We start from the raw sequence: 27,129 nt of genomic DNA, 5'->3' as shown, positions 1-27,129 counted from the left end.
TAGATGTATGCTGTATGTTCTGCCACAGAAAAAGAACAGTTCAAAGAAATTACTGACCAAGACAGGGGGAGACTAGTGCGTGAAGGGGGGCAGGGAGGAGTGACAACCGTTAACAAGAAGAAAGTTTTCAAATTAGCAATGAAATCACATTACTGGTTGCATTTGAAGCAGGAAGTTTTCATTCAATCACAGTAACGATGTTCACAAATAAATCGGACAATACACAGGCAGTTTAGTGAAATCCCTGTAGTTCTGGTCTTGCAATAATGTCCTGACTCTCTATGTCGGAGACAAGACTGAGTAAAAATGCACTCGATTCTGAAACCAAGACCGGTCTCAAGCACTATAACACCAGCAGTGGCAGCACTGAAGCTGTGGAATAGCTTACCACTGCACATTAGTCTTTAAATCTCGTATATTCATTAGCACCTGAGGAGACAAACATATTACATAGACTGCAGATGTGTTTTGGAGGTTGATTTTATGCCTTTATCATATTGTGATTTAATGATCCATGTAAAGTACTTTGGGCAGCAAGAGCTGTTATTAAAGTGCTATGTATAAATAAAGTTGAAATCTCAAGTTCTGGTTTTTCTCATCTCATTATCTCTAGCCGCTTTATCCTGTTCTACAGGGTCGCAGGCAAGCTGGAGCCTATCCCAGCTGACTACGGGCGAAAGGCAGGGTACACCCTGGACAAGTCGCCAGGTCATCACAGGGCTGACACATAGACACACAACCATTCACACTCACATTCACACCTACGGTCAATTTAGAGTCACCAGTTAACCTAACCTGCATGTCTTTGGACTGTGGGGGAAACCGGAGCACCCGGAGGAAACCCACGCGGACACGGGGAGAACATGCAAACTCCGCACAGAAAGGCCCTCGCTGGCCACGGGGCTCGAACCCGGACCTTCTTGCTGTGAGGCGACAGCGCTAACCACTACACTACCGTGCTGCCCCGTTCTGGTTCTTGTTAAATTTAATAAGATGATCTCGGTTTGGACCCGAACAGTATTTTCGAGCCACCTCGTTACTGTACATCAGTAATATCTGCAAAGCAGGGGTCCTCTAAGGGACGGATAGATGCACACAGAAGTCAATGACATATCTTCTAAGCGATAAGAAAATACTGTATAAATAGTGGTTAGCACTGTCGCCTCACAGCAAGAAGGTCTGGGTTCGAGCCCCGTGGCCGGCGAGGGCCTTTCTGTGTGGAGTTTGCATGTTCTCCCCGTGTCCGCGTGGGTTTCCTCCGGGTGCTCCGGTTTCCCCCACAGTCCAAAGACATGCAGGTTAGGTTAACTGGTGACTCTAAATTGAGCGTAGGTGTGAATGTGAGTGTGAATGGTTGTCTGTGTCTATGTGTCAGCCCTGTGATGACCTGGCGACTTGTCCAGGGTGTACCCCGCCTTTCGCCCGTAGTCAGCTGGGATAGGCTCCAGCTTGCCCGCGACCCTGCACAGGATAAGCGGTTATGGATAATGGATGGTTGTATACTACTGAAAAAAATACAAATATTTGCACACATACACAAGTTTAAAACCGAGGGTTTGTTTTATTATCTGTATCATGGTAAGGGGAGTGTTTTTTTTTTTATTAAACATCAAAACCTTAATATCACACTCAAAGGAAGACTTTGGATGAAGAATCAAAAGATTCCCATTCAGAATTATTTTCATTATATTATTAGTACAATGCAAATACGATGAGTTTGGGAATATTTACCAATCGTGAGCATTGTTCCTCCTACAGAACACCCTCCACTCTTCCTAATTAACCCAGGACGTCTTTTGGATCGTTACAAAAATAGATTTAGTGCAACAAGTGGTTCAGAGCATTATTTTAACGGAATGGCTCCAATTAAACAACAAAAACAAACAAAAATAATACATATATTTATAGGAAAATACATGTTCTAGGTATGAAAGCTCCCTCTTGTGAAATACTCCTCAATCTTATATACAACATTTCTTCCTATACTCAGAAGGTGCCACCAGACTTCCGGGTTACGTTCCATCTTACTGTTGCTCTTCCTCTTCTCTCTTAAAGGAATCAACTCACCGATCAGCGTCGATTTCCTTTAAACCAGACACCACCGCGTCATGACCTTTCCTATGTTCTTACAAGCTGGTCTGACCTTTCGGAAAGCCGATCCAGGTTCTGGAGAGTTCTACTTCGAACTGGAATTCAGAATTCCACTAGCATAACAGCAGGATGAAAGTGCGTCACAGCCTTTAAGGGTTTTTGGTTTCGTGCCTTTTGCGCCCACGCGTTTGCTCAGCTAGGTGTGTTTGCTCGTGCTTCTTCAGTGGCCCTTGGAACTTGAAGCTTTTGCCGCATTGCGTGCACCGCCATGGCCGCTCGCCTGTATGGTTCAGCATGTGGTTCTTCAGGTGGGACGAGTGTTTGTAGGTCTTCCCGCACTCTGTACAGACATACGGACGCTCTCCCGTGTGCACGCGCTCGTGCCGCTTCATGTTGCCAATCTGCGAGAAGGTTTTGCCGCAGACCTTGCAGCCAAATGGCCGCTCTCCTGTATGGATGCGGAGATGGCAGCGCAGCATTTCTGGTCCTGCAAATGTCTTGTGGCACAACCTGCACGGGATGCGCACGCGTGGCTTCTCATGGTTGCGCTGGTGCTTTTTCAGGTCAAACATGTACACAAAGGACTTGCCACATATAGTGCACAGGTACTTGCGCTCACCCATGTGATAGCCCTTGTGCCTCCTGAGGAGGCTGGCGTAGATGAAGCTCTTGCCGCACACGTTGCACATGTAGGAGCGCGCCATTGAATGGTAGCGAATGTGTACAGCCAGCTTGAACGCGGTAGGGAAGAATTTCTCACAATGTGGACACTGGTGCAGGTCTTCCGACGTGTGACACTCGCGGTGAATCTTCAGGTACGAGCCCTGGGAGAAGCTCTTACCACAGATATTGCACTTGTATGGCTTCTCTCCGGTGTGCACGCGGACGTGCTTGATGAGGTCGGCTTTCTTGCGGAAGGTCTTGGCACACTGCGTGCATTTGAACGGTCTGGAGAGCGAGTGCGTTTTGACGTGGCTCGACAGGAAACTGAGACACCGGAAGCTTTTGCCGCAGTCCGAGCACTGGAATGGTCTTTCTCCGGTGTGCGCGCGCATATGATTCTTCAGCTGGCACTCGTATCGAAACTCCTTCTTACACACTCGACACGTGTGCTTCTTCTCGCCCGGGTCTTGGTTCGCCTGAGACTCAGCGGTCAACGTGATCACCTTTCTGCTGGCCGTCGCTTGAGTAGGGGAGCTTTTTCTGTTGATGATGGATTTTATCGATGGAGGTCTTTCAATAATAGGAACGAACGCCGTTTCCTCTGCAAGGACGTCGACGTTAGTGGAAGAAGGCATGACTGACAGAGGCAGAACTTTCCCTGCTATTTCCGAGATCCATTCCTCCATGCTTATTTCCCTCACCTCAGGAGCCTCCATGACATCGGACTGTTCTAGAAACTGCAGCTGAGACGTGTCCTCTCCGCCACTGTCCAATTCCGAAACAATAACGGTCGAGCCGTCTGCTGTGAGGTAGATCTGCTGGACTTCACACATCCCTGTGCTGTTCTCTTGATAAACTGCTTCTTCTTCTTGCAGTTCTGTCTCGACCTCCGCTGCTACGTTATCCAAAGCCTCCGTCTCCTCCGCGTCACTGTGGGCGGGGCTCATTATCGTGGCTGCTGCGCGGTCAGATTCAGATTGAGTTTCACTCAGTGCTTGTGCGATAATGATGGTTTCTTGTGCAATGGAGGAGGGAGGCAAGATTTTCTCATGAGGGATAGAGCTGGCAGGCAACACCATCTCTTGCTGAATGGAAGAGGACGACAAGACTGGCTCTGTTTTCATTAAGAGAGAAGAACGATTTATTTGTTGTGAGGGTTTTAGATCAAAAATATACTGAATTAGTAAAAATACAGACAGTAACATTAAGGCTTTTACACACCAAAATGGATGGCGAATAAACATCTAATACATTGTGTAATGTGGACAGTAAAACTTGTTCTTTTTCTGTTAAAAAAAAGAATTTTGCATTACTGATCCCTGAAAATGGCAAGGAATAACTGCTTGAATTTTGAGCTATATTCTCAAGATGAGAAGACCCCGATACCGACCCAACCCTAAAGTGAACTACAGGTGAACTCCAAGTGATTAAACTTGGCTGGATGCAAGCATACACACTCGCGTCAATACAAGGCTTCTCAGCAACCCAAAATGCACAAACCACATGGAAATTTTACACAAGAGGTGTGTAGGGGGCTGTTTATTTACTACAGTGTTTTCCCTACGATATATATTACACACATACGGGTCCGTCTCAGAAACTGGTCTCTCATTTGGGACATTATGGTCAAAAAAATACATTTTCTAATTTTACTATTTTTTTTGCATTTACCTAACACTCAATGTTTCTTTTGTCATGTTTAATAAGAATAAAGATAGTATCTTCCTTTATCTGGCCTCCACTGTGGAACATTTTTTTTTTTATTACAATTCAAATGCTTTTGTAAAATTGATTTCCATATAAAATAACTACATCATGAAGAATTAAAGCCCCTCCTTCACAGATGAGTGAAAATATTGAATAAATTTCCTCTTTTTGATTGCTTGGGTTAAAAATGCCAAGTTATGATGACTGAATTGATTATTCACTTAAATATGAATAATATGATACATTTTGGGTATTTGATATGGCGAAATAGGACACAATGGAAAAATCAAGAACACACCGGAAAGATGAGAATAACGGCGGTGGTAAAAGAACAGCGACTGTACCGGCTGAAGTTCACGCAGGTCTCTGCTGCGGCGCGCGAGCAATGGGACATCACTACCGCACCGGACGGAGCGCGAGGCGGGGGCGGGGCAAAATGACTGGCCGTAGATTCTATCAAAAGTTCGATCTAAATTGACCATGGTTGCAAAATATTGGCCAAAAATACGCAAACACTATGAAATATGAAAGCAAGATGAAAAAGAAACATTCTATTGCCTTATACTGCACGACTAAAACAAAAAACTGTCAAAACTCACCTTTTCAGCGATAACGTCCGAACAGATCACCCGTGTAACAGAAAGACCGCAAATGGAAGCACGATCAACTTCTAACTGTTGGAGTGGAAAATTCCATTCTACACACGCAAATTGTTAATGTGTGTCCTTCCCCGCACACAAATAACACGCTACGGTAAAAAATAGACCACGACTCATTTTATAGCTCAGAAATTCATACAAGACCAGCTACCATCGTAACATTCTGTAAGAAACATTCTATACCTAACTTTCAGCTTTCGTTTTAAAAAACAAAATCGCAGATTTATAACTAAATGTTTATATGGCGTAGTGATTTTAAGTTACTACTTTTGGTGAGGTAGTGACCTTGACCCTGAGGCTTTCCGTTTAGATCAAAACACACGATCGTATTGGTTTTGGGTCTGCGGGAAATGGAGTTACGACGGTGATCAAGTATTTTGCATGATGTTTTATTACGGTTATGATTATTCTGAGCGCGCACCAATCCTTAGGTGTATAAAGTTACAACTTAAAATACAATCAGTGATAACTGTAGACTCTTCAGTGGCCTTTTTAAGGGAATGCAATGTAGTCAACCATTTATCATGTCCCAGATCAAGCCGCCATTTTCCCACAAATTTGCAGAATTTTTGCCAAATCCTGAATAAAATATTCACATCAAAGATTTAGTTTTATCTGTATAATTTCTTTCATCATTTTATTTCAAATTAAAACCAACATCACCATTCAAAACCGTATAGTTTACTGACTGAGTATATATTTAGTGGGGCACCCCCACAGTACCCAGTTTCTGAGACAGACCCATATATATTATATATACACACATATAGGGTTGTAAGGATTCAGACACTAGGACCACTCGGAAAGAGTGCTTGTTCAAAAACAGGACGGGGTGCAGGCACTAGGACCATCCCCAGCTCAAGCTGCTGGTTTCCCGTCCACTTCACTTTCCTCTCATGCGCTCAAAAACGATTCGATTCAAACAAGTTAGCAATGTCAGAACCCCCCAAGTTGCAAAAGAAGGACATACAACTTATTTATTAAAAAAAAAAAAAAAGGTCAGTCATGTCTTCAGACACACGTTATATTAAATTAGCAAGCGTTACGTTACAAATATTCATCTCATCTCATCTCATTATCTCTAGCCGCTTTATCCTGTTCTACAGGGTCGCAGGCAAGCTGGAGCCTATCCCAGCTGACTACGGGCGAAAGGCGGGGTACACCCTGGACAAGTCGCCAGGTCATCACAGGGCTGACACATAGACACAGACAACCATTCACACTCTCATTCACACCTACGGTCAATTTAGAGTCACCAGTTAACCTAACCTGCATGTCTTTGGACTGTGGGGGAAACCGGAGCACCCGGAGGAAACCCACGCGGACACGGGGAGAACATGCAAACTCCACACAGAAAGGCCCTTGCCAGCCCCGGGGCTCGAACCCAGGACCTTCTTGCTGTGAGGCGACAGCGCTAACCACTACACCACCGTGCCGCCCACAAATATTCATAGTGTATATATAATTATACATGTATAATCCATAGAAAATTACTTTTTTTTTTACGTGTTATTTCAAACGAGCAGTCAGTCTACTACTATACTCCTTCACTCAACACATGGAGAAAAACCTGTTCAGTTTTAGAAACGATGCACCTTGGCTAGACATTTCCAGACTTATTATGAAGTTGACACATTTATCACATGGTAATTACTCAAGCTGTTTCTAAAGCTCTTTCTGACCCCACTACATTTGCTCGTGTATAGATAAACTGAATTTAAAATGTTTTTTTTAATTGTGTGAGAGTTACTAGACTGGAAAAATCAACAGCCTTACCTTGAACTATTAAACCCCAGAAGCAGACTTTGAGTATAACGTGATCAGATAACCTGCAGTAAAGTGGACTAAGGTTTCTACGAGAGGCTTACCAGTTCTGTTTTTATGCCTCTTGGTTTTGAAATGCTGCAGCACGTCCCTTAGCTCCACTGGGTCAGAGAGTGGCTGGACAATGTCCTCCATAGCAGCCAGAGCGCCACAGAGCCACGAGGCTGTCTGAACAAACCCAGACATTACGTTATATTGCGATTTAAAAATTAAAACCCAATGCCTATAATCCCCACTCAAACGCTATCAAATATACGTGTACACCTGTGCTTACATTGCTGCGAGTCTCATTACCTCAATTTGAGTGTTTATTTAAAACTCATTACCAGAAAACACTCCATAATCTACACTGCGTTAACTTGTTACCTTGAAAATTACAGCACGCAAGTGCAAATTACAAAACGTCTAAGAGTTTCAGGTGAACATGGAAAGTAGTGATGACAAGAAAATGAGTTTTAATCTGGAGCTTGGGGCACGGCTCCACATCTGGAGTATGAGCCCACCTACAAGTATTCTGATTGGCAGTTTGACTTCTTGTTGTATTAGTGGGAGGGGATTAACATTACTGTGCCTTCATTACCACCACTTTCTTTTTTATATATATCACGCACAGTATAAATATTTTATAATAAAAATTATATGATCATTCTTGTCATCTGTATGAAAGACAAGAATACTATAACTGCAGTAACTAATGGGAAATTACAAGGCATGCTATAGCCTCGGTCACAACCGGCTGTACGTGCTCCTACGGCCGGTCTACGTGCAAAAAACGCAAGAAACACACGGAGGGCGCGTGTGACGTGCTGATTTTTGAGCTGTAGACTAGCCGCAGACCGGCTGCAGAGGTTCTTTGTCATGTCAAACAAATTCTACGGGCGCTTACGTTTTTTTCAGGTTGCAAGACAAACTTAACCTCGTGCGTCTTCCGTATGGCCGACATGCGTCTTTCGTACGATTTGCTGGTGTCAGGTTTGGGCAAAACGTCAATTTTTTTCATACGTCGCACTTGCGGACTCCATATGTGTGTCGTGCGCCCCACATACGTAATTAGTGCGGCCAACGCACGTTCAGATATTTCGTACATCATCCATGCGCGTCGAGTAAGTCGGCCGTGCACTGGCCGTACGGCGAGAGGGTGTCAATCGCACGAAAACTCGGGTATATAAAGCTGCAGGGGTGCCTACAGCCATTTGTACACGTAGGCTTTAATTGAGAGAAAATCCAATTTCATTTCATTGCTTCAATATGCCGAAGGCAAAAGGGAAGAGGAGGATAGAAAAGGTGTCAGAGACGGAGGAGAGAGAGAGAGGACAAGGAGCAGTGAGGAGGAGGATGAAGACCACAACAGTGGCCAGCAGGCCAGGAGTTTGTCGTACTCTTTCGGCGTAGCAGACGAGGACAGGTTGGTGGATTTTTTCCGTGCCAACCCTTGTTTCTATGACAAGACTTTGGACCTGTACAGCAACGCCATCCACAAACGGAAAGTGACACCGGGCATTGCTACTGAACTACACATAACTGGTGAGTATTGACCTGCTAAATACTAATTATGGTGCTGTTTTGGCATTTTCTTAGTAAAAATCCAACATCGTTGGTACGCACAACATACAGATCGTGCGCAGTTCTTGCAACCTTCATACGAAGCCTGCATGGAACGCACGCTCAGTACGATTAGTGCACGTTTGAAGGACGTTGGTCTTACAACTTCGTGCGTTGGCTGTACGAATGAAGCGACAGCCGTACGTCCGAGCAGCCTCAGATTTCGTGCGTGGTACGCACGTTCAACTTCCAGGTTGTATGTTGGGTGCGCGGTGATCTTACTCCTTCATGGTCACCACAACTAGGCTACGTTCACACTGCAGGCTGAAGTGACTCAAATCCGATCTTTTCGCCCATATGTGACCTGTATCCGATCTTTTATTGACAATATGAACGACACAGATCCGATTTTTTCAAATCCGACCCAGGCCGTTTGGATATGTGGTCCTAATTCCGATCCCTATCCGCTCTTTTCATATGCGACTTCAGTCTGAACCGCCAGGTCGCATTCATCCGACTTACACATCATCAACAAGCCACAAACGTCACTATTCTGCGCTGAAGTAGGCAGCGGGTCTCTCAAAAAAAGTTACAACAACATGGCGCATAATCACGGGCGCAGATAGAGGGTGGGACGGGTGGGATTCGTCCCACCCAGATTTAAATTCACCTCGTTCAGTCCCCCCCACTTTGCATAAGGCAAACCTCACGGAAAAATCAAAAGACTAATTACCATTCGGTTTATTGAGGTGCACAGCAGTGTATACATAGTTGCAACAACTCACATAAAACAAAAAGACTGATATTCGGTTGGTTGAGCTGCGCAGACTGCACAGGTTGCGAGCTCGAGCTTGGTTGCTATGGTAACCCACAACAAGTTTGACAGGCATATCGGGGTTGGGGTTGGTTTGCTGGCAGCTTTGTCCCTCCCAGTTCAAAAAACGTATCTGCGCCCCTGCGCATGACATCAATGCGAGGGACGCTTCGGGCTGTGAAGGTTCTGAATCTTCTCAATGGAAGGACGCAGAGGTTAGGGAGCTGATTTCCATTTGGGGGGATGCAGCTATTCAAGCTAGATTGGATGAGTCATACCGCAACCGGGCGGTTTTACTTCCGTAAACACTGGCCATGCTCACTGCGTGTGACGTCGTCGTATCCTGCAATGCGCATGCGGAACACTTTTAGGTCGCTTTTCGTTCATAGTAGAGGATCACATACAAGTCGCATATATTTGTTAATGTGAACGACCTCACAAAAAAATCGAATTTCACAAAAAAATCGGAATTGAGCATTAAGCCTTGCAGTGTGAACGTAGCGCTAGGTTCTCCATGAGCAAAAAAAAAAAACGCAGTGATTTGGGAAACGCCAAAAATCGCACGGCCAAAAAATCGTACATCCGGTTGTGACCGAGGCTTATGATAGCTAGATATGTTACAAAGCTAAAACATTGAAAGTATATCTAATTATACAGAAAGGGTAGCTTACACATTTCATAGTTATCTGGTCATCAAATTATAAAATCACTTTCTTGAATATACAAGTCTGAATATGCGATATATATTCGTGCGTGTTCTCGCCTTCATCCTCGTTATCATCTATACATCAGTAATTAGACTTGAAAATCATGTCACTTGCGTTTTCCAGGCTGTACGCTTTAACGAATTATAAACTAAATGCAGAGTAACACTGTTACTCCACCCACTAGATGTAACCCCACCCCAAGCACTAAGATTCAGAGGTCTGTCTCATCGCTTTGGCCGAAGACTTGATTGAATTGATAAGTGGATTAATAATTCATCGATTACGCTAAATAAAGACGCAATCAGGATTGATGACCCACCTCTTTGAGGTTTGGCACAGGCAGGAGTTCATCCACTCGAGTTAGAAACTCCCAGGCTAAGCTCTGCAGGACAGCATCGTATCCAGACCCATACTCTACAGGAAGAACATTCTGTGGACCAAACAACAGCATCATGTAAGGCGGGAATACGGCTGAACAGACTGACGAGACAAAGAGAGACAAGAGCCACGTCTAACCTGCAGGAAGCTCTCCCTCTTCTCGGTGTCCTCCAAGATGTTATGGATCATCTTTATAAATTTGCTATTCATGACTTCACTCTCTATGTCCTTACTCTGTAAGAAATTCAAATAAAAAGCACAATTAAACCAACTGATGGAAAATGCACAGAGACAACCGTGACTGTTCGCCAGCACTGGTGTCAAGATACAGCCTGCCAAAAAGGACTGCATTTATCTCAAATACTCATTCGTGTAGCAGCACCACAACGCACAAGACCACACAGATACAGGTCAAGAGCTTCGATTAAAAAGTTTACATCAATCATCATGGAGATAAAAACAGCGATCTCAGTAACTTTGACCAATAGCATCGTCGCTGGTGCCAGATGTGCCGTTCTGAGCATTTTGGAAAATTTCACAGAATGGTGCATTGGTGCATGAACTATTGGGCAGGATAAAGTCCGGATCAAATTAGTCGAACATTTGCGTTCTCAAATACAGAAAAGTGCCTTGAGGTGACAGCGGGCAGAGGCTCACCGAAACTGGAAAAAAGTGGTGAGACTGGAAAAAGACCAAGAGATAGTTTTCCAATCAGACCGTCCCATTTCGGTGAGCCTGTGAGAGACGGAAAGAAAGACAGAGACCATTTGTTTGTTCTTTTGCATACTTGCCAACCCTCCCGATTTTGGCAGGAGGCTCCTGATTTTAGCCTCCGTCTCCCGATCGTATTTGTTAAAAACTGGATAATCTCCCGATTTTGGGAAATCCCTACCGCCAAGTTAAAAATACTCCCGATTATGTCCAATTAGAATTGTATGAGAAACACTGCTGACGTCAACTGATTTTTAACCAATCAACGAAAAGAACGACAATCACTTCGGTAATGATGAGTAGCATGCTATAGATGCACAATGGTGTAACATAGGGAAAAAAATTAAAAATTCAGGTTTTGATTTTATGTACTGAAATAACTATTAGGCACAATTTTTACAATATCTATATAAATTAGTTGTTTTTACCCATTTTAACCTTGAAATCAGCATTTTAATGATTACCCATAATGCATTGTTTATCGCGCTAAAACAAGCAAAAACATCATAAGACAGTGGAAATACTACCTTTACTACCTTCACGTGGCGTCTTTCTCGATCGCACGTGCCTAGAAGCGTACCTTCTAGAACATTCCTGGGTGGTCACGGACTGTCACGTAGCCTAGTTCGGTTGTGAAACTCGCTAGGATGGAGTATTTTCGCGAGTTTAGTGGCAAACTTTCGCGCCGCAATTTCTCTATTCTCGAAATTTGTAACCTGAAACCCTACAAGAAATGTTTCATAATGTTTGGGATTTTGAAAAATGCTTCTAGCAAGTTTATTTCGCTGTATTTTTCCGTGAAACTTGGCATAAATCATCCTTAAGTGATGAGCGTGACGTTGTTATTTTGGTATGGGTCACGGAGTTAGTTGGAAGCGGGAGAAATGAGAGTTTCTCAACTACAGCAGCACTTATCATAGATGGCTGGCGTGTTTCACAGCATTTGGGATTTACTAAATCGACTAAATCTCTAGATCTACTGAAGCTACGAGGATATAAATCACCAGGATTCTAATTTACTGGGTGAGAAGTATTATATATATATATATATATATATATATATATATATATATATATATATATATATATATTTTTTTTTTTTTTTTTTTTTAAAGGTTTATTCGCGCTACAAGTCCATGAAAGTTGAAATTGTTCGTGAAGGGGTTAGTTAGATTTTGGTAGCGTGACGCGCACAACAAGCAAAAGAAAAAACAAATTTTCTTCCGAATTTCCTTGCTTTATCAAAATTATTTTTTGATACATTAAAAAACTGTGTTTGTAATATTTAAGCGATTTTTTTATTATAGAGAATATTTGATCAAAACTTTCAAAACAGCATTCAACGTGATTTTTCACGGGTGTAAATGTTACGCGTGACGTCCATAATTACGTTAAATTTTACGAACTAAAATTCTGTTAAAAATTCTAGATTTGTGCTATCATTCTGGGGTTTTGCTGAATAATACTTTAGGGAGTTCTCTTACAATGCTGAAAATTCAATGAGTTTTGGTGAAATTCTAGAAAAGTTATTTACATTTTAACGCGCCTGATGGCGATTGTGCTCACACAGCGTGCTACTCGTATAATGTAGGATTCACCCAGGCTGTCCGACATTTTTTACAAGCAGTCATTCATCATGGCCACTAAACCCAATACCATGGGTTGCATGGGAGAATTAATTTCCATGGATAAGCAAATGTTCGACCAGCCAGACCAACGCATTTTGCAAGGTAAGACTACAAAGGGATTCATTTATCCCAATTATTCAATTGCGATTCAATTATCCCAATCTTATGGTGGGGTAAAAGCGGGTAAATTACATATTCTTCAAAACTACAATAGGTCATTCACACCCTTTTATGTAAATTCTTAATGTTCTTATTTTTTAATTAAAAATAGTTGATCATTTGTACGTGTATGTAACAAGTACTTATGAGACATTGAAATTAACTTAAGATTTTCATTATGTTTTGTACTTTTTTGCAGCAAGTATAATTAAATTGCATATACAGTCGGATCTGCACGTCTGTATAAACTAAATATATTTATCGTATTGAAATGTTTTTAACTCTTAAGAATTTCTTTGTGCAGTTGTGTCGCAGAAATTTTAGTATCAGCCATGGTGGAAAGAATTATGCCAAAAATGATACCATTTCAGAAACAAACTGTACAACTTCTAAAGTGTTTAGTGAAATTTTGCATGACAGAATTTGTTTGATGAGTGTATTTGAATAGTGTGGTCGTGTCTTAGTGCTATTTCGAATTTATGTTTGAAAGTTTTAAGTGAAAAGTTTACAAGTGAAATGATAAACATTCTTCGAAAGCATCACTTGTGTTATTTTCTGTGGGTCTCTGTATGGATACAATATTCAGGCATGAGATTTTTCAGCTAAAAATCTGATTTAAGACTTCCCTTTCATTGTTATTATATTAAAATTCAAGACGAGTATTATTTCAGATTTTTCACTCTGAGCTCTCTCATGCCTGATACATGAATCCTATAACCTATAGTAATTGATCGAACAATATCAACAATTCAAAAACTCTTTAATTGTATAAATTTCAAATGGCTTGCAATTAATTGGGATCCACTGGGCGGCACGGTGGTGTAGTGGTTAGCGCTGTCGCCTCAAGAAGGTTCTGGGTTCAAGCCCCGTGGCCTGCGATGGCCTTTCTGTGCGGAGTTTGCATGTTCTCCCCGTGTCCGCGTGGGTTTCCTCCGGGTGCTCCGGTTTCCCCCCCAGTCCAAAGACATGCAGGTTAGGTTAACTGGTGACTCTAAATTGACGGTAGGTGTGAATGTGAGTGTGAATGGTTGTCTGTGTCTATGTGTCAGCCCTGTGATGACCTGGCGACTTGTCCAGGGTGTACCCCGCCTTTTTTTTTTTTACCAACTTTATTGGACTGTTACAAAATAAACATAAAAAAATAAATAAACATTAAAAAAAACAACATAATAAAGCAAGTCAGCCCAAAGGGGAGAATGCGAACGGGCGACCCATGCAAGGCGTTTCCCTGAAGGTATAAAAGAGAAAAATCATACAATTAAAATTAGACTAAATTGATCTGTGGCAACCACAGTCACGGTACACAGACCAAGTACATGAAAAGTCCGTATTATAGGTGGAGGTCAGTAATTCAAAGTACAGCTCTAACAGGGATGATTTGAAAACAGGGAGGCTACAGAATTTATCTGGGGAAAAATATTTACATATATTAGTTCCATGGTTTAACAATCCTATTGAAGAATGAGGCCTGATAAGTTGAAGCTCTGCAGCGAGTAGGTTTTAAAATTAATTTCGGGTTTTGGGCCCTAGACCGGTCATGAGTTACAAAATACACGTAGAGGTTTATGTTCAAAAGTGAAATTCCTTCTCTGCAGTGAACACACACTTTCGCCCGTAGTCAGCTGGGATAGGCTCCAGCTTGCCTGCAACCCTGTAGAAGAGAATAAAGCAGCTAAAGATAATGAGATGAGATGAGATGGGATCCACTGTTTTTTTATTTTTAGGGCGGCACAGTGGTGTAGTGGTTAGCACGGTCGCCTCACAGCAAGAAGGTTCTGGGTTCGAACCCAGCGGCTGGTGAGGGTTTCCTCCGGGTGCTCCGGTTTCCCCCAAAGACATGCAGTTAGGTTAACGTGGGGCGGCCTTGGGCTGAAGTGCCCTTGAGCAAGGTACCTAACCCCTGACTGCTCCCCGGGCGCTCTAGTGTAGCTGCCCACTGCTCTGGGTGTGTGTGTGTTCACTGCAGAGGAGGAATTTCACTGTGCATGCGACAAATAAAGGTTTCTTCTTCTTATCGTTTCAACCACGCATCACACCCTCATCCAATTGAAAAGGTCGTTCATGCCCCATGAGAATTTTGAAAAGCCAGCAAGTATGCTTTTGGTCTGGACAACTTGACATGAACAGTATATAAAAACACACCTACTTTGTTAGTCAGGTTGCGTAGTGTGTCCAGATGTGCTTGAATTATCCACACATCAGGAGTTTTGTCTTTAAAACAGAGCTCTAATATCACCTGGAAGAAAATACCACACACACCCACAGACAGAGAGAGAGAGAGAGAGAGAGAGAGAGGACAGCAAGTCAGACAGCATCTGGAATGGAGCAGGAAACCCAGATGTGGTCCTGACAGTACCTTTTTCCTTAAATGAAAGACGAGCTTATTCAGCAGATGTTGACTCATGATGTCTGGTACCGTTTCTGACACCAGCAGGACAAACTGCTCGAGTTTGCCGTACTGTGTGACGTTCCCACGCTGAACCACTTGCCACAGGAAAGCAGACATGAGTCGCAGCGGCGGCACCACGAGGCGCAGGGCGGACAGAGGCAGCGCACTGCCCGCTGCAACACACCACACAAAACACACCGCTTCTGTGGTCAATGGAGTCGCATTATTTTTTTTTTAATAAATAAAGAGTATTTAAACCTGTTTTATTTTTTAAAAAATACAAGCTGAATGTAACACAAACCTCATAAAAGTCATATTAATACCAAAATAGCTGAGTAGTTACAGAATACAACTTGCTAGCCAGCTTCACGCTGTCCGAATTACAAACGGCTCCACGCTTCCTATCCAAGTGCACTACTTAGGGTGTAATATAATGCCTCCTACGGCCCACTGTAGCACACTACATATCACGTAGCGAGCAATTTAGCACTCTGTCACTCTCAACCGCGCCACTCAAATAGCGTTTATTTAGCCCCTCAGCTAAGCTTTTTTAGTTTTCAGATTTGAGCCTTACTTTTTTGTTGGACCTCTAAGGCGGCCATTTCCAAGTTCTCTGTGCAGAGGAAGCGAATTTTATTTTATCACGACGGTCAAAAAAAATCACATAAAACTGATTATTAACTAACTACTAATAATAATCGTGAAGCTAACCAAAGCAACAACCCGTGAGGAAACACAACACTGACACACACTACAAAACAGTTTTCTTGCCTGTCTTTTCACGCGCTTGCGCCCTCTTCAGGACTGGAGGTGAAGTGAGCTGCTCGTGGTCCGGCGCCATTTTGAATTTTTAGTAGTAAATAGCAGTCTCCAGGCCTGTTAGGGTTTTTGAGTTCAGTTTGGACTAAGGTTTGGTCCCATGGGAAGTATTTTAGTTGGATTTATTTTTGTCATACAGTGATGTGTTTAGGCATCTTACAAAACATACATACTGTATCTATAAACTATTAAATGTTTCTTCTTTAAAAATTACTATTAGGCGTAGATTATGTTGGATGGTCCATCAAGGCTCTGCTATTATGTAAGGGAAAATATACAGCGAGCCGGTCTTTATTACAAAATATTATCCATACAGGACACTTTTTTGATGGAATGAATACATTTATTTTTTTTCGCAGTCCGGTTTCCATCAAATCCTGCGCTCTTGGACCTCTTGCGACTCGCTCGTTCACAACAACAACAAACATAGTAGCAGTTTTTGTCAACATTTATTTTCTCATTTCTCAGGAGAATAGCATTAATTTTACAGCATGGATAGCGATAACGACCGTGTTCACAGCGAAAGCAAGTTTTACTACCCTGAGGAAGAAGAAATAAAAGAAAACATTTCAGGAGAAAGCTAAAAACCTGTAACTTGCTAACGCCAAGCAAAAACATGGCTGAATCCTGAATGACTCCTATTTGTATAAATAGGGGACTACATAGGCGGCAAAATGTAGTTTTTTTCCTGCCATGGAAGTGCACTTGTATACCGAGGAGGAAGCCATTTGCATTACAGCCGTGAATGAGGATTCAAAATGGCGGCTCAGTATGGTTTTCCCTTTCGGGCGCTCTCGTTTTCTGTTAGAATTTGGTAAAGAAAAAATAAATATATTATTTACCAGCTTAAGGTCGGTCCGTCTGGTGAAATACCGTGACCTCGGCCCAGAGGGCCTCGGTCAGTACTTTCAAGACCTCGGTCACGGTATTTCACGATACGGACCTCCTAGCTGGTAAATAACATGTATGTATTCTATTCCCTTCTAGCAGATTTCATTCATTTGGTTTGATAGCATGCAATATTGTTCGCATATCGCTTATCCTACGTGTATTACGTCACTCTACCCAATGGAGAATGAACGTTGAATATGGTTTACGATATTGCATGGTTGTCAAGACGACATGATGTCACACGTCGGAAATATAAAACTTCTGCACACGGGAGCGGTTGTGACAATTTGTAAACAAATATGGCCACTAGGTTTGCTTCATTAAATATGAAAGAATTTGAGAGAATTTTGAAAGAGACGTTGGCTTGCATGGCCTGGGAGAAGAGGATGAGAGAGTGTATATAATCTTATCTCATTATCTCTTAATCCTGTTCTACAGGGTTGCAGGCAAGCTGGAGCCTATACCAGCTGACTACGGGTGAAAGGCGGGGTACACCCTGGACAAGTTGCCAGGTCATCACAGGGCTGACACATATGCCCCTTTTCCACCAAAACAGTTCCAGGGCTGGTTCAGGACCAGTGCTTAGTTTGGAACCGGGTTTTCTGTTTCCACTGACAAAGAACTGTCTCTGGGGCCAGAAAAACCAGTTCCAGGCTAGCACCAACTCTCTGCTGGGCCAGAGGAAAGAACCGCTTACGTCAGCGGGGGGGGGGGGGGGGGGGAGTTGTTAAGACCAACAACAATAACAAGACCGCGAAAGATCGCCATTTTTAAGCGACGAGAAGCAGCAGCTGTACAAATGCGAAGTCATCCATTATTATTGTTGTTGCTGCTGCTGCTTCTTCCGTGTTGTTTTTGCTTCGATATTCGCACCAAGGTTTATGTAAATGTAGCGCCGTAACTGACATATACAGCGACGTAATGACGTATACAGCGACGTAATGACGTGGCTCCACTTAGCACCGCGAGCTATGGAAAAGCAAACTGGTTCTCAGCTGGCTCGCAAGTTGAACAAGTTGTGAACCAGCACCGGCCCCGAACCAGCCCTGGAACTGATTTGGTGGAAAAGGGGTAATAGACACAGACAACCATTCACACCTACAGTCAATTTAGAGTCACCAGTTAACCTAACCTGCATATCTTTGGATTGTGGGGGAAACCGGAGCACCCGGAGGAAACCCACGCAGACACGGGGAGAACATGCAAACTCCACACAGAAAGGCCCTCGTCGGCCATGGGGCTCAAACCCGGACCTTCTTGCTGTGAGGCGACAGCGCTAACCACTACACCACCATGCCGCCCTGAGTGTATATATATATATATATATATATATATATATATATATCCATCCAATCATCCATCCATCTTCTAGTGCTTATCCGGATCTGGGTCGTGGGGGTAGCAGCCTAAGCAGAGCACCCCAGACTACCCTCTCTCCAGCCACCTCCACCAGCTCTTCCGTGTGTGTGTATATATATATATATATATATATATATATACACACACACAATTGTGGTCAGAAGTTTACATACAGTGACATGAATGTCATCTTGGATATGAAAGTCATGGCACTATTTGGGCTTTCAGTAATTTCCAAGATGACATTCATGTCACTGTATATATATAGCACTATTGAAGATGGCTCTGGACACTTACAGTTTTGCACAGTGGTGTATGTAATCACACAGTTATACTTTGTGACTACATAGACACAGTTATAGAAGCAAGTTATTTATAATCATGCTATCTGTTATCACCCAGATGAGGATGGGTTCCCTTTTGAGTCTGGTTCCTCTCAAGGTTTCTTCCTCATGTCATCTGGGAGAGTTTTTCCTCACCACCGTCACCACAGGCTTGCTCCTCAGGGATAAATAAATTTATTAGGGATAAAATTAGCTCATATGTTTTAAAGTTTTTATCTTTCTGTAAAGCTGCTTTGCACGACAATGTCTGTTGTTAAAAGCGCTATACAAATAAACTGATTTGACTTGATTTATAGCATATGAACCATCGAATTGTGTAGTGTAGTGTATTTTGCATCAATAAATTGCTGCATTGTCTTGTGACAGTGAGACCAATAATGAGATATACATCACAGTTATGAATATACAGTGGTGCTTGAAAGTTTGTGAACCCTTTAGAATTTTCTATACTTCTGCATAAATATGACCTAAAACATCATCAGATTTTCACACAAGTCCTAAAAGTAGATAAAGAGAACCCAGTTAAACAAATGAGACAAAAATATTATACTTGGTCATTTATTTATTGAGGAAAATGATCCAATATTACATATCTGTGAGTGGCAAAAGTATGTGAACCTTTGCTTTCAGTATCTGGTGTGACCCCCTTGTGCAGCAATCACTGCAACTAAATGTTTCCGGTAACTGTTAATCAGTCCTGCACATCGGCTTGGAGGAATTTTAGCCCATTCCTCCGTACAGAACAGCTTCAACTCTGGGATGTTGGTGGGTTTCCTCACATGAACTGCTCGCTTCAGGTCCTTCCACAACATTTCCATTGGATTAAGGTCAGGACTTTGGCTTGGCCATTCCAAAACATTAACTTTATTCTTCTTTAACCATTCTTTGATAGAACAACTTGTGTGCTTAGGGTCGTTGTCTTGCTGCATGACCCACCTTCTCTTGAGATTCAGTTCATGGACAGATGTCCTGACATTTTCCTTTAGAATTCACTGGTATAATTCAGAATTCATTGTTCCATCAGTGATGGCAAGCCGTCCTGGCTTAGATGCAGCAAAACAGGCCCAAGCCATGATACTACCACCACCATGTTTCACAGGTGGGATAAGGTTCTTATGCTGGAATGCAGTGTTTTCTTTTCTCCAAACATAATGCTTCTCATTTAAACCAAAAAGTTCTATTTTGGTCTCATCCGTCCACAAAACATTTTTCCAATAGCCTTCTGGCTTGTCCACGTGATCTTTAGAAAACTGCAAATGAGCAGCAATGTTCTTTTTGGAGAGCAGTGGTTTTCTCCTTGCAACCCTGCCATGCACACCATTGTTGTTCAGTGTTCTCCTGATGGTGGACTCGTGAACATTAACATTAGCCAATGTGAGAGAGACCTTCAGTTGCTTAAAAGTTACCCTGGGGTCCTTTGTGACCTCGCCGACTATTACACACCTTGCTCTTGGAGTGATCTTTGTTGGTCGGCCACTCCTGGGGAGGGTAACAATGGTCTTGAATTTCCTCCATTTGTACACAATCTGTCTGACTGTGGATTGGTGGAGTCCAAACTCTTTAGAGATGGTTTTGTAACCTTTTCCAGCCTGATGAGCATCAACAACGCTTTTTCTGAGGTCCTCAGAAATCTCCTTTGTTTGTGCCATGATACACTTCCAGAAACATGTGTTGTGAAGATCAGACTTTGATAGATCCCTGTTCTTTAAATAAAACAGGATGCCCACTCACACCTGATTGTCATCCCATTGATTGAAAACACCTGACTCTAATTTCACCTTCAAATGAACTGCTAATCCTAGAGTTTCACATACTTTTGCCACTCACAGATATGTAATATTGGATCATTTTCCTCAATAAATAAATGACCAAGTATAATATTTTTGTCTCATTTGTTGAACTGGGTTCTCTTTATCTACTTTTAGGACTTGTGTGAAACTCTGATGATGTTTTAGGTCATATTTATGCAGAAATATAGAAAATTCTAAAGGGTTCACAAGCTTTCAAGCACCACTGTATATTTATTCCTTTCTTTGACACCACATGCCATGCGCCAGAAACAACTCCATTACATTTATTATGCTGTGAATCTGCTGGGTGTCTGGTGGACAGCAGTGAACCAGTGCTTTCACTTTACATCATTACTGTAGTTACCATCCAATATCAAACTTGACATGCCAAACAGTTGTCTGATCATATCTCTCACATCCGCACTCGTTGGAGTTCAGGGTGCGCAGTGGCAGACTGCAAAGCGTGCACACGCCATTAGGACTAATTACCATGCACCTGTTCCTGATTAGAGCGCAATCACAGCACATACATATAAGGACTCTCAGTAAGGGCCCGGTCCCACGACACAGATAACTATAATTATACATATAACTACAACGATGACTATACCTTTGCCTGAATTTAGTTCCAGTCTGGAGCAGTTGCACCACAACTATAATCCCGACTACCGTATAATATTGGTTGGTCCTGCCACTCAAGGAAATAAATGCATGCAACTTTGGAATAGTCATGAAAGTTTTTCCAAGTCATAGCACATTATTCCGGGTCATACTGTACAGCTTGGACTTCAAAATAACCCACACACTCCGGCGGTTGATAAAATACAGATAGACTATGGAAATATAATTTTTTAAAGAAGGATACAAAATACAGAGTGGTTACGGATTTTAATATGGATGTATCACAGATGCTAATAATTTACGGATTGGTCACGGACGAGTCAGTATATTACAGATTGATTACCAATTTCATATGGATGATGCATCATGGATAAAAAAAAATTAAGGAGCCTAAAACAATTAAATGTTTGGACTGCCTAAGTTCATAATTAAAATATCTTACCTGCATTTATATGTTTAATTTATTATTGATATTTCACAAAAAATATCACATATCCATGAATAAAAGATCTGTGCTGTGTATTATATTTTTCATTTTCCATGAATCTGTATTCCGTGACTTCATGATGCAACAAGGATGTAGAAAGATGCCCGGGGAAAACAGCATGTGCTCAGACAATGTCACATGTAAACAATTACCTGACTGGTCAGATGTTTTATTGGATCAGGTTCAAGTCTGGAAAAATCGCTCCAGAAGCAATCTCACAGATACAGATAAACCCAGGCCTGGGCAAAAGGTATTGTTATTGGTCTGGTTCGACCACTAACCACATAAACTACAGGGGACCCATTTATTTATAGTTGTATAAATAAATAAATAAATAAATAAATATAGTTGTAGTTGTAGTTACAGTTATCAGTATTGTGGGACCAGGCCTTTTTGATTTTGCGAAAACCTTGTATTTTGTATTGCTTTTCTGGTTTTGACCCTGTTTGTGTTTTTGGACTGTGAGTATTGTATTACCTCTGATATCCTATCTGTGTCTCAATGAATAACTGCCTGTTATTTGACTCTGCCTTTGTCTACGTTTTGGATCTGTTTGCTAGCATGTCTTCAATAAAATTCTTCCTGCACTTACATCTGTCTATTGCTCTTACATGGCAGAAACTGTCAATCGTCCAACAAGCTACAGTAGTGGACTAATCAAACTGTTTTAACTAGTTTTATATGAAACTGTTGTGAATATTTTCCATAAAATGTGTTCGTAAATAATCCCACATTATTTTTTAAAAAGCAACTTAAAAATAACTGCTGGATTAAAAACCCAGCTATCTTATGCAAATAAAGATACGAATTTCATTGTCCAGTGGTCAAGCGTTTATGAGATACGTTGCCTTGTACTTATGGTCAGGTTCCCTATTGTAGTACATGTTCATTGTACCTATGTACAGCGTTGTATGGTCAAGCCATCAAAAATCAGGTCGATGCATTTATCTCAAGCATGGGGCTCTGCTCTGCTATTACAACCCCGATTCCAAAAAAAGTTGGGACAAAGTACAAATTGTAAATAAAAACGGAATACAATGATGTGGAAGTTTCAAAATTCCATATTTTATTCAGAATAGAACACAGATGACATATCAAATGTTTAAACTGAGAAAATGTATAATTTAAAGAGAAAAATTAGGTGATTTTAAATTTCATGACAACAACACATCTCAAAAAAGTTGGGACAAGGCCATGTTTACCACTGTGAGACATCCCCTTTTCTCTTTACAACAGTCTGTAAACTGAGGAGACAAGTTGCTCAAGTTTATCACAGTCGCCAGATTATCACAGGGCTGACACATATGGCCCTTTTCCACTACCCTTTTTCAGCTCACTTCAGCTTGCTTCAGCTCACTTCAGCCCGACACGGCTCGCGTTTCGACTACCAAAAACCAGCACGACTCAGCTCGCTTCAGCCCTGCTTAGCCCCTAAAACTCGCACCGTTTTGGAGTGGGGCTGAAGCGAGCCAAGCCGTGCCGAGTGAGGCTGGGGGCGTGAGCAGACACTCCCCTGTGCACTGATTGGTGAGGAGGAGTGTCCTCACACGCCCACACACGCCCCGCGAGCACGCTGGGATCTGTAAACACCGCAAACCCGGAAGAAGGAGAATTACGAGAATTTCTGAAGCCTTATGCGCCTCGCCTCATCTATACGCTCTTGCCAGTATCTGTTGGCGTTGTCGGTGACAACAAGCCACAGCACCAAGACCAGCAACACTAACGACTCCATGTCCTCCATGTTTATTGTTTACTATTCGGGTCATGAGACTACCGCTGAAAAGCTCACTGAATCAGTGACATACAGAGCATCGTGGACGAGTTCGCGGAGCGCAAGGCTCGTCGTATGCCCTTCAAATAATGCGCGCAGTAGGCTATTGATGTTTTATTATGAGCCATGTACAGTATGTCGCCTAATGTTTTTTTGTTTCTGAGTTACATGTTCGTTTGAAGGACTTAATGTACAAAATAACATAGTTGCACCCCGTAGTGTTGAAATTGGTAAACACAGTGCATTCAGTGAGGTTTGCACCGCCCTCCTTTTATTTCTGACTCTTCCTGTCACCGTTGCAACCTCTGAGCGCTCATTCGTATGCCCTTCAAATAATGTGCGCAGTATAGGCTATTGATGTTTTATTATGAGCCATGTACAGTATCCTAATGTTTTTTGTTTCTGAGTTACATGTTCGTTTGAAGGACTTGATGTACTAAATAACATAGTTGCACCCGGTAGTGTTGAAATTGGTAAACACCGCAGTTGCGGACATTTTGTAGCCTAAAATGATGTTATGATAAGCTTTAATAAAGGGCCAGGTCATTTGCCCCGCCCCCGGCCCGGCTCTGACTTGTTCCGCCACTGTCACTGATGTCACTGTTTGCGCTGCTTAACGACATCACATGACGTCCACCCACTTTCGCTAACTCCACCCAATGTGTCCACCCACTTCCAGCCAGCACGGTTCAGCGCGGTTGTAGTCGAAATGCAACTCCAACAGCCCCGCTCAGCTCGACTCGGCACGGCACGGCTCAGCCGCGTTTGTAGTGGAAAAGCGGCAATAGAGACAAACAACCATTCACACTCACACCTACAGTCAATTTAGAGCCACCAATTAGCCTAACCTACATGTCTTTGGACTGTGGGGGAAACCGGAGCACCCGGAGGAAACCCACACGGACAACATGTAAACTCCACACAGAAAGGCCCTCGCCGGCCCCGGGGCTCGAACCCAGGACCTTCTTGCTGTGAGGCGACAGCGCTAACCACTACACCACCGTGCCGCCATTCTCTGAGTCTTTTGATGATATTATGCACTGTAGATGATGATATGTTCAAACTCTTTTGCAATTTTACACTGTCAAACTCCTTTCTGATATTGCTCCACTATTTGTCGGTGCAGAATTAGGGGGATTGGTGATCCTCTTCCCATCTTTACTTCTGAGAGCCACTGCCACTCCAAGATGCTCTTTTCATACCCAGTCATGTTAATGACCTATTGCCAATTGACCTAATGAGTTGCAATTTGGTCCTCCAGCTGTTCCTTTTTTGTACCTTTAACTTTTCCAGCCTCTTATTGCCCCGTCTCAACTTTTTTGAGATGTGTTGCTGTCATGAAATTTCAAATAAGCCAATATTTGGCATGAAATTTCAAAATGTCTCATTTTCGACATTTGATATGTTGTCTATGTTCTATTGTGAATACAATATCAGTTTTTGAGATTTGTAAATTATTGCATTCCGTTTTTATTTACAATTTGTACTTTGTCCTAACTTTTTTGGAATCTGGGTTGTATAACAGCAAAGCAGGGACGAATCTGGAATTGGATGCGATGGTCAGGTGTCCACAAACCTTTAGTCATATAGTGTATTTTGTACTATCGGCCCATAATCTAAACAGTACATGAGTAATATTTCAGTCTATAGCCTACAACTGCAGTGCATACTCTGGCATTTGGCATAATCCAAACTTTGTGAAAGTTCTTACTGCTGCTGAGTGTAGTGTGCTAGTAAAAACAACCCTGACAGGTAAAAACTACAAGACGCAGGTGCTGAGCTAAAACCATTATGAGCCATGTACATTCTTGTTGACCAAGCAAGGCATATAATTTTTTACATGAGAAAAAACAAGTAGAAGGGATAATAGTTTAGTTTTGGCTGGGCAGCACCCAAACTGATAATCATATCATCAGTTTTTCTTTGGCTAATCAGACACAATGAATGCCACCACTCTTACCAGAGCAGTTGGGGGGGTTGGTGCCTTACTCAAGGGCACTTCAGCTAGTCCTGCTGGTCCAGGAAATTGAACCAGCAATGTTTTGGTCCCAGCTGCTTCACTATCCATTAGGCCATGGCTTCTCCTAAGGAAGAAGGAGAATAGTAGGAAGACAAGTGAGTCAGTTGGAGCTTAGAATAGCTGTACGTTAAGGTTGTTCCAGATGGTCAAACTTAAATATAATAGATGAATAAGTAAAAAACTGATAGAGGAAATATGGACTTGAGGTAACCCTAAGGGGGTGGTATGGTGGTTAGCACTGTTGCCTCACAGCAAGAAGGTTCTGGGTTCGAGCCCAGTAGCTGACAGGGGCCTTTCTGTGTAGAATTTGCATGTTCTCCCTGGTTCTCCCCCACAGTCCAAAGACATGCAGGTTAGGCTAATTGGTGGCTCTAAATTGACCGTAGGTGTGAATGTGAGTGTGAATGGTTGTTTGTCTCTATGTGTCAGCCCTGTGATAATCTGGCGACTTGTCCACGGTGTACCCTGCCTCTCGCCCATAGTCAGCTGGGATAGGCTCCAGCTTGCCCGTGACCCTGCACAGGATAAGTGGTTACAGATGATGGATGGATGGTAACCCTAAGGGCAAAAGGACAGAAGATAATAGTAGAGGTAAAATTAGACAAAAATAAGTGAAAAGCATTGTAATTAGTAAACCATGGATGACATAAGGGGAACTGCAATTAGGGGGAAGGAGTTGTATTAATAATGATGTATCAAAGCAGGAGGGGTCATTAGAAAATGGACGAAAAGAAGGTGGTCCAACCTAAAAACAATTCAGTCACCTTTGGAAGAGATTTATGCTCTGACAGACTGGCTCATTCTGACTTCATTCCTGGAATGAACTCCTGGCTGTGTCTTTGCAGTAAACTGCTGATTTTTGCTACCAAGAAGGACTCCAGATCAATTATTTGACGTTTTGAATCTCTGCCTTAGTAAATTTAATTCGGTTTGATTTTTTAATTCACTGATGTTTTACAAATAATAATTAAATAATCTGAAGAAGTAAGAACAAGTACTGAAGGAGAGGACCCCATCTTGGGTGCATTTTCCCACCACAGTAGAAGGGAAAATCTTCTTAGATTAACAAAACTTACATGATTATATGAAGTGGTAATGCTGGTTTATAATATTTACAGATATTTGAGCATTATTTTACTAAACCAGCACAAGAAAGCATAGAAATGAACGCTCCATGGTCTTGCACAGGCTGCAGATATTTTGGTGTAATCGAGGGAAAATGTGTGTGTTGGCTAATTCAAAAGCTAGACAGGAAAAGGAGTCTGGGTCTGGAAAAGTTGATAGGGTGCTATAAGCTACAGAAAAAGAGAGAGAGAGAGAGAGGCTGTGATGAGTAGCACAGAGGTATGAAGAGTTGGTGACATACAGGACAGCGAGGGAGAGCAAATCCTGTCTAAAAAAAAATGCATTAATGCTATGGTCCTTGAAAATTGATGACTGTTGCATTTGTCAATATGGCAATCCAATATGCTTGTTTTGGTCTGATCCTTGGAGTTCATTGTTAATATCCAGCAAGTTCAATTAATACAGTACAAACAAACAACAAAAATAAAGCGCTCATAGCAAAAGAGTTCTGAGCGCTAAATATACAAATTGTAAATGCATATGAATGGGCAATAAGTTCTAAATAGATGAATCTTAAGTTTTGACTTGAAAAGAGAGTCACAAGATCTAATGTCTCCGGGTAACGTGTTCCAGAGGTGAGGCACAGCTACAGCAAAAGAACGATAGTCTTAAGATGGTAATCCACCAGCT

The 27,129-nt window shown here is 42.2% G+C and overlaps 1 protein-coding gene across 3 annotated transcripts in view; it reads right to left on the bottom strand.

Annotated features, from left to right (window-relative positions):
- Nucleotides 1-1,554: 1,554 nt before the first annotated feature.
- The window catches only part of si:dkey-14d8.1 (zinc finger protein 480), a 64,456-nt gene continuing 38,881 nt past the window's right edge, over nt 1,555-27,129 (bottom strand). Inside the window, exons 2-8 of one of the 3 annotated variants that reach the window (XM_060902903.1) lie at nt 25,315-25,438; nt 15,240-15,445; nt 15,030-15,119; nt 10,524-10,619; nt 10,327-10,437; nt 6,989-7,112; nt 1,555-3,868 (exon numbers count right to left, since the gene is read on the bottom strand). In XM_060902903.1, coding sequence (XP_060758886.1) covers nt 2,241-3,868; nt 6,989-7,112; nt 10,327-10,437; nt 10,524-10,619; nt 15,030-15,119; nt 15,240-15,389 — 2,199 coding nt within the window. In that variant the 5' untranslated portion in view covers nt 15,390-15,445; nt 25,315-25,438 and the 3' untranslated portion in view covers nt 1,555-2,240. Of the gene's footprint in view, nt 3,869-6,988; nt 7,113-10,326; nt 10,438-10,523; nt 10,620-15,029; nt 15,120-15,239; nt 15,446-15,573; nt 15,812-15,846; nt 16,014-25,314; nt 25,439-27,129 lie in introns of those variants that run through there. The other 2 variants (XM_060902901.1, XM_060902902.1) reach the window with 2 other exon arrangements.

Source organism: Neoarius graeffei, chromosome 21 (assembly GCF_027579695.1).
Source record: "Neoarius graeffei isolate fNeoGra1 chromosome 21, fNeoGra1.pri, whole genome shotgun sequence".
In the NCBI taxonomy this organism is placed as follows: Eukaryota; Metazoa; Chordata; class Actinopteri; order Siluriformes; family Ariidae; genus Neoarius; species Neoarius graeffei.
Note: the sequence above shows the minus strand (reverse complement) of the source record. Positions and strands in the feature narration are given on the sequence as shown.